General features: G+C 42.9%; 1 protein-coding gene across 1 annotated transcript; it reads right to left on the minus strand.

The window, feature by feature from the left end:
- Positions 1–233: 233 nt before the first annotated feature.
- LOC112542735 (vomeronasal type-2 receptor 26-like) lies at positions 234–5,711 on the minus strand. The gene is made up of 5 exons (XM_088128855.1): positions 5,391–5,711; positions 4,706–5,011; positions 3,207–3,434; positions 2,207–2,327; positions 234–1,135 (listed from the first exon to the last, which is right to left on the minus strand). Exons 1-5 carry the CDS (start codon positions 5,709–5,711, stop codon positions 234–236), a joined length of 1,878 nt encoding a protein of 625 aa, XP_087984981.1.
- Between the last annotated feature and the right edge of the window lie 2,855 nt (positions 5,712–8,566).

An 8,566-nucleotide genomic window follows, 5' to 3' on the forward strand; every position in this document is an offset into this window, starting at 1 on the left:
CCCTGTTGAGGGTAAACTTAGTTAAATAAATTGCATCTTAAACTGGGTGGATAATAACTGAAATGAGATACCGGATCAACACAAGGGAAGTTATGGTGCTTTCCATGCTGTGGATTCAGCCATGGATAGATGGTCCTTGAGCAGAACAGAAATGCCCAAGGGAGGCATGTGGGAGGTACAAAGAGGTGGCAGGTGTCTCTCCTTGAAAAAAGGATGAATAGGAAGCACTTTCTCTATTTTACTTTTATCATTAGCTGCTCCTTTGTATTCAAATCTGGTCTTAGTAAAATAATGTAGCACTTGGGGATGAAGATGCATGCCAGCAGGCCAGCGCTGGAGGCCAAGATAGAGAAGACCTGCACGGCCACCATGTACTTCCCTTTGGTGCTCAGGTAGGTGGGCACAAAGGAGACCCAGACGCTGCAGAAGACCAGCATGCTGAAGGTGATCAGCTTGGCTTCGTTGAAGGCCCCAGGGAGGTTCCTGGCCAGGAAAGCCACCGTAAAACAGACAGCAGCCAGGAAACCTATGTAGCCAAGAGCAACATAAAACATGGCATCAGACCCTTCATTACATTGCAGGATGATCTCTCCAGATTGTGAGTGCATATCAGAGTCAAGGAAGGGTGGAGAATTCCACAGCCAGAAACTACATATGGCAGCTTGGACACTGGAACAAGAAAGAATGATGGAATTGGCCAAGCTCTTCCCCAGCCATCTCCTCATTCTGTTTCCTGGTTTTGTAGCCAAGAAGGCCAGCACCACCATGATTGTTTTGGCCAAGACACAAGAGACAGCAATCGAGAAGATGACGCTGAAGGCTGATTGTCGGAGAAGGCAAGTTGCTTTCCTTGGAGGACCAATGAAAAGGAAGGAGGTTAAGAAGGAAAAAAGGAGGGACAAGAGGAGAATATAGGAGAGGTCGCGGTTATTGGCCTTAACTATTGGAGTTTCTAGATGTTTAATGAAGATGGCTAATACCACACTGGTTATGAAGGACAAGAATAGGATAAAGGAAACCAGAATGACCCCCAACGTTTCTTCATAGGACAGGAAAGTGATGACCTTGAGGATACATTGGGTTTGTTCCTGATTTGGATACTGATCTTCTGGACACTTGGCACATTTTTCTGCATCTGAAAACAACAACAACAAGCAGAATATACCCTTTACTGCTTACCCTTGTTTGGCTTAGAGCAGACACCCTCAAAATAGTAAAATAAAAATTAACATTAGAAATGGTTTAGGCAAGAATGAATAATTCTCCCAATGGGACAATATCAGTGGGATGGAAAGTGGGTGATGTCCCTGAGCAGATGTCCTGCTTGCACTAGAGCAAGTTCCATAATTCTCCTTGCACAGTTGAAGTGGCTGAAATGGATGGGGATGTTCCATAGTCACAAAAAAACAGAAACAAAAACAAAAAAGCAACAAACAAACAAACAAACAAACAACCCTTGCCAGCTATAAGGGAGATTCAGAAAAAGTTCTAGTTTAGAAGTTTACTAAATGGCAAGTAAATTGGACCCCAGATTGTCCAGATTGGGTGAAAACAATATTAGTTAAATATTAATAAAACAAGTCCCTCCAGGATGGAACTAAAAGAAGCAAACCATCCCATAATACATCATTTGTCTAAATTGTCTTATGTCATCTGATACTGTAATGGAATGTGAGAATGACCTCGGAAGACAGGGGAAGAGATGCTGCCTAGGGAACGATCAGATAAAAGTGGGAGGAGCCCACAACTGTGTAATGGGCAGAGAAAATTCCCTAACAGAATTAGCTCATCTGGTCTTGTTTCCTGTCTGGTTTACCTGGGAGGGCTGACATTAATTTTGCAACTCTGAAAGTACAAATCTCCTGCTGTCTCTTTTTACTGCCTGACGAGTTAGGGTGGATCCTTTCTAAGTTTCTTTCTCTGCCCGTTACTCAATTGCCAGCTCCTCCCCCTTTTATCTGATCATTCTGTAGGTAGCATCTCTTCTCCCTGTCTTCCAGGGTCATTCTCACATTCCATCACAGATGGTGACACAAAAGATACAATCTCTTGCATCATTTGTAGCACGAGATCATGACACACACAATGGACATGGTGGCAATGACATATGTACTGTACTGTACTTACTCTGAAAGAGCTAAGATTACAAATGCCTTTCCAGAAGCCTTCCATGGACAATACCTGGGCAAAAGGTGCTTTCACCCACCTTCCTTAGTGGAGATGGTTCCTTCTGCACAAGGAAGGCAGAGGTAGCAGCAGACAGGTTCTCCTTCCTGAGCTGCCTTGGCGAATCCAGGTTGACAACTTTCCACACACCTGGAAGGAGGGAGGGGCTATGCAAAGAAAGAAGGAAGACCAAGAAAAAAACATGTTAAGAAGAACCTATGGAAAGAGAAAGAGAGCCACTTTGGTGTAGTGGTTAAGGCACCAGCTAGAAAGTGGGTGATCATGAGTTCTAGTACTGCCTTAGGCACGAAGGCAGTTGGGTGGTCTTGGGCCAGCCCCTCTCTCTCAGCTCTAGGAAGAACCACTTCTGAAATCATGCCAAGAAAACTGCAGGGACTTGTCCAGGTAGTTGCCAGGAGCCAGCACTGACTGGAAGGACCTGCCTCCCCTCCAAAAAATGGAAAGAGAAGAAAAAAAATACTAATGATTAAAGTCAATCTCCTGCTTTGGACTGAACCTGAATTATGTTGGAACCACTTGCAAATTTAGAGGGTGGGATGTACTCATTTGGATTCCAGGACTGAGTAGCAGCTGGAGAGCCTCAATAGCCCCCTTCACCTCTTGGATTTTCTGATTCAGATTTGAAACCTCTAATGGACCTTAAACCCTCATCATGACATGCATATTGCTTCTTGTTTCTTGTCTCCCTTCATTTGCTTTCTTGTGTTTGATGTTCCTTAGTACTGATTTTAGAGTTCAGATTCTTTAGGAGCAAAGTCCTCTCTCCATTTGTGATACATGAACTTCCAGGAAACCTGCTGGTGCTTTTCTGATGAAGTAACAATTTAAGGACCAAAGGTAGCCTTCCTGTGAATATCATATTTATTCTGCACAGTTTACTAGAAGAGCTGGGGGAAAAGTCCTCTCTCTTGAAGATCAACAATTCTGTGCAATCCCCAGGCACTCAGAGGCACAGAGAGTTTATTACAGAACTGAAAAGCTTTGGAGTCTGTGAAATGAAACAAATCCATTGTTCCTACCTTCTTGAGCCAAATCAGTTTTGCAAAACCATCCTGATCAAGAGTAAACTTGAGGTCTGGGGTTCCCTGCCTTTCTAGATCCCCCAGTTTCACTCTGACAATGGACTTGTTCGGGAACACAATCCAACTCATGATGTCAAAGTCAGCTGCCAGCTCTCTGTTTTCATCCAAATATACCCCATCCATGGAAACATTGTGAAACTGAGGGCTTTGCAGGAACGGGTGGAGCTAGAAGGGGAGAGAAGAAAAAACTGCAGGATACACAGGAACAATGTGACAAGTTGGCCCTTTTATCCACTGATCCCTTATGGTGCAGAATTCATTCCAACATGAGTAGCTGTGAGTGACTTTTTAGAATGTCTCCTGGCTCTTTCTGTTTCTGAATGTTTTTATGCAATTTTTTAATTTTTTTTTTTTTGCTTTTAGAAGTTTGGATTGACTTGGTTTAAGCTTAGAAGTTAAGCAGAGTTGGGCCTGATTAGGAATTGAAAATATGATGATTGGAAATTATATTCCCAGAAACAGATAATAGTAAGCCTCTTCCTGACTGTCACCAAGAAACCTGTAGGAACCACTCCATGAAATCACTAGAAGTCGAGTTCAATTCGAAGGGACTTGACTTCTTCACTTTCTTAGAGGTGTGGAAGTTAAAGCCTTTACATGTGTGCAAACTTGTGCTCTGAGAAAAATTTTCTGGGCTCAATCTCAAGACTGGCTACTCTGTGTAATGCATTTGGAATATCATTAAAAGGATCAAGTAGACACTGATTTCATCACTATATTTGGATCCCACCACTGGTGTCCTTTAGTCCTACTAAGACTGCAGACAGCAGAACCAATACAAAGCATTTTTCAATAGGATGCATCTCATAACATTTAATCTCTCTGTTGCATTTTTAGCATGATCAAAATAAACTAATTCTGAGAGAAAGTTGTTCATGATAAGGAACTATAGCTCTGATTCTCATTTAGAGAAGTGGTAGAATAGAGAATACCTGCCAAGGCTGAAGCATTTGACCTTCCAACTGATAGCTCCTGTTCCTCACACGCCTGGTGGATCTGGAGGAATACGCTGTGTTTATGGCATGTGCCACAGCCCAGAGGCTGGTGTAAATGTGATAACCATCAAGTGACAAAATTTTTTCATGCTCTTTTGGGGAAGGGATCCTCAAATCTTCTTTTTCACAGCACCTTGTCCATCCTTTCACAGACCCAACTGGCTTTGAGTATGAACAATGAAACCCTTCATCTACAAAGTTCAGAATCAAAGAGTAAAGGAGTGGAAAATTGGCATCTATTGCCCACTTATCCCTGTGGACTAGAAAGGATAAAAAACCATAGAGGGAGGAGATATACTGTAGAGACTTCAACTCCAGGGTAAAATCCCACAAAGCTGTGGTGATCCAGACTTTGTCAGCCTTGGGTTCTATAAACGTTTGCATCATCACTTGAAGGAAGAATATTTGTCCTAGGAAGAAATTTGCTTTTACGTAACAAACCAAAACATTGACGTTTCTCCATTTGTCCAACTGGTCAATAATCTTCTCAAAGTCCTTCAAAGAAAAGGAGGTTCCTAACGAAAAAGCAACACAAATGCTGTTCTTTGTAAGCATAGGAGTCAATGTTCTTGTGAACCTCTCTCCGTTCTCAGTGGTTGGAGCAATGAGTCCTATCAACATCCACCTAAAATGCAAGAGAAGTTTGACGATCCCTGGATATTGGGTGCCTTCCCTGGGGAGCATTCGGTAGAAAAAAGGAAAACGTTTTTTATCACTCAGAACGTGTGAAGCAAAAGCATAACTGACCTGAAAAGAAAAGAAAGAATTTTGGATCAAATCACATCTGCTCCAATATTTGGAATGAATATGTCTATCCTTACGATCCAGGTTAGACATCTTCATTCCACCTTTGCAAGGAACTGCCTTCACACACAATTTGCTTTCCTACAGGAGTACTCACACCCAGCTATAAGTGACTATAGGACTTTTCCTTCAAACATACCCAGCACTGGCCCCTAAGGTAGACTGGGATCTTGATGATGAGGGAAGTGGCTGCTTTCACCATTTCATCCTTCACCATTGACTGCCACTTTTAGATGGAAACCACCCTTGAATTTCTTTAGAGAAAACCATGAGTGGAATTGACCTGAGAAGCTGCCATGCACAAACATACACAGAGGCACACCTGAGGGATTTTGTAGTGGCTCAATATGGTTGAAATCTGGGTGGAAATGTCAACTTCACCCCCTTCAAGGACAGCCAGTATATTTTTCTGCTTTCCACAGTTATAGTTTGGAACATTGGCCTCCCCAGTTGAAAGCAGGTCTAGTAAGGCATCTGAGGTGATTCTTTCCTTGAAAAAATTGTCATTAATAGTGTATCCCAGGGTGAGGTTGGGTAAGAGATGGGGATCCTGGTTGATCTCCTGAATGGCAAAAAGGAAGGACAGAATTTTCCAGTATTGTTTGTATTCTTTCCTGTCAATAGATGCATATAATATCACCATCAAGAACGTTATTATCTCTCTTCCATTTTTTAAAATGCCCCCTTCCCCTTCAGAGCTAAGCTAAAATTGGTGACCGTTTCCAGCTAAGGATGATTTGCCTAATGATTCAAGTTATCTGGGGAAATGACCAGACTCTGAAATTCTTGAAGCAGTAAAGAAAAAGCAATTGAAGCATTCCTGTTTCATTGCAATTGTATTACAAGCACATAAAACCCAGAATTCTGATATATTCATACCACATGACCTAAATAAATTAAATGACCCTAACTACAAGACTCCCAAAATTGTGTTGGACTTGGACACATGCAGCCCTTCCAGGGGTTATGCCAAATAAAAGGAGCAATCAAGAACTTTGTCTCCTTGGTCACATTGGAATTGGAACACTTCTTCATTTTTCCCCCCGAAGGGTTGAGGAAATGAGTTTGTGGGAAGGAAAGGAAAGGAAAGAAATGCCCAAAGTTTGTTGTAAATCAAAGAATGTTCTTGGGACCTGATTTGTTTCTTTTTCCAAGGAGGTGAGGCAACGGGTCTTACTTGTGCTAAATGAGAAGGAAAGAATTGCACAAATGTGTTCTGAGAACGTTCTTGGGACTTCATTTGTTGTCTTTCCCTCTTCCTCTATGATCTGTTCCTCTAAGAACATCAATGACTCTTGCATCTGGAAATTCCTTCTGGTGTTTCTAATGGCTTTCTTGAAATGTACATCCATTGGGTTCAGCCATGCTTTGGGGCAAGAGAGAAGACATCTGCTCTACCTTAATGTCCCATTACCTTCCCTTCATCTCCTTCTCCCATCTTCCCCTTTCAACCATACTTTATTGCTCCTGTTTTTCAAGCTACTCATACCATCTTAGGTGATAATTATGGTGGGGTGTGGGGTGTGGGGTGTGGGGTGTGGGTTGTGGGGTGTGGGGGGTGTGGGTGGGGAATGGAAAAGCCATGCCTTGACCCTTCAGCCACAATGCCTGACTACTGATGTGATGGAGAAAGGATTTTCTTCTGCTGATTAAAATGATGGCAGGACGATCTTGTGACTTTTATCATCTCACTGAAGTTTACACGTCAGCATCAGCTTCATCAGCTACAATCTATAAAAAGAATCCCTAATGACGTCCCACAGAGATAAAACAGGACAATTCTTCATTCAATTCCCTGAAAAAGGACAGTTGCTAGTAGTTAAGGAGCACTGCTGTTTTGGAAATTGGCAAGGAGTGAAGAGGTCTTAATACCTTCAAGCACCCAGTGACTTACTTGGAAACTTTAGCAGTGGGAAAGTTGTGGAAGCTGAAAGGTAGATGCTTAGTTTCTGCTGCAGAGATGACACCGCTTAACAGATGACTTCCTGGCCTGTAATGATTCCGTGGGTCTAATTCATCCTTCCCCAAACTCAGGGAGCATTTGGCTTTGTGCATTCCATTGACTGTATGGGGCATGAGAAGCCATAGTAAGAGCATAAGAAGAAATGCATTTCTGGGCATACCTGATTCATATACTGTGGTTGCTTTTCTTGAACCCGAGAAGAATCCCTAAACCCCCCAAAGCTCTCAGAACACTGAAGTTCCAGTGGCTTTTCTAACCTTCATAACTGAAGGTATCACAACAGTGGCCCATCTGTTGTCTGCCCAGATTCTTTGTGTTATTTTATAGAGCCAAATGTTCTGATGCAAGATTTTGCCTCCTGTTGCTCTTCAGTCACCATGAAAATCAATGGTTGGACAACCCCTGGAGAGTGAACAAGCAGAACAAACAGACAACCATCATCACCACCATCAAAAAAGGATGATGCGGTTGGGAATTATAAGGAAAACAAGCATCATCTCTGCCAGACTCTGAATCCCACTGTGACATCCTGAGCAGAGGCACAGTGAGAAAAATGTATGTTTCTGAAAAGTCATCAACGCAGCTCTATACAGTAGTCTCATCTCATCTGGATGTTAATTCCATTGCTGCCTTGAGTCCAGGTTCAGCCCTTGGGCTGCAAAGGAAGATGCCCATCCCTGACTGAATCCATCTGCCCCCTGAAAGAACAACCCCACCAGTGCAGGATAACACCTCTCTTGAAGCCCCTGCTCTGGTTAACAATAGGTTTCTGGCTCAGTACAAAATATTCTTTTTTGTCTATAAAGTCTTAGACATTGTAGTACTGGCTACATGATGAACTGCCTTGCCAGGACTGAATCTGCTTGTCCACTACAAACATCTTGAGAGTTTCTTCCTGCAAGAAGTGTGCATGGTGTAGGCTTTGGGCATTGTTTCTCAACCTTGGGAATTTGAAGACGTGTGGACTTCAACTCCCAGAATTCTCCAGCCAACATGGCTGGCTGAGGAATTCTGGGAGTTGAAGTCCACATGTCTTCAAGTTGCCAGTGTTGAGAAGCACTGGCTTAAGGCTTAATGGTAGGCCTATGCAGTGGCCCTTCTGCTTTGGAATTCACTTCCTCAAAGGTCCATAAGGTGCCCTTCCTCTTGTTATTTCATAAAACAGTTCAAACAAGCTGGTTCCCTCCTGCTTTAAGCCCTAGTTTCTTGTTTATTGGTTCATTTTGGGAGGTTTTGTTAGTTCCATGTTGTTGCATTATCTGTTTCGTTCTTGTTCTTCTCCCAGAGTCAATGGGCTGGGGGAGGTTTCAAAAACTATAAATAAAGAAAGGAATGGTCCCTTCCAGTTGGAGGACTCCCTCCTATCCTCATCTCCTGTAGGTGGTCTGGTAAGACACTGCGGTCAACAGTACCAAAAGTTGTGGAGAGGTCCAAAAGGACCAGGAGAAACACTCAATCTCCATCCAGGACTCTGCAAAGGTCATCCAGGAGAGTGAACAAAGCTCGCTCTGTCCCAGATCCAGACGTGAATCTAG

This window comes from Python bivittatus, unplaced genomic scaffold, assembly GCF_059951505.1.
Source record: "Python bivittatus isolate LINGU-HERP-01145 unplaced genomic scaffold, Pbiv_v1 ctg000820_np1212, whole genome shotgun sequence".
Lineage (NCBI taxonomy): Eukaryota > Metazoa > Chordata > Lepidosauria > Squamata > Pythonidae > Python > Python bivittatus.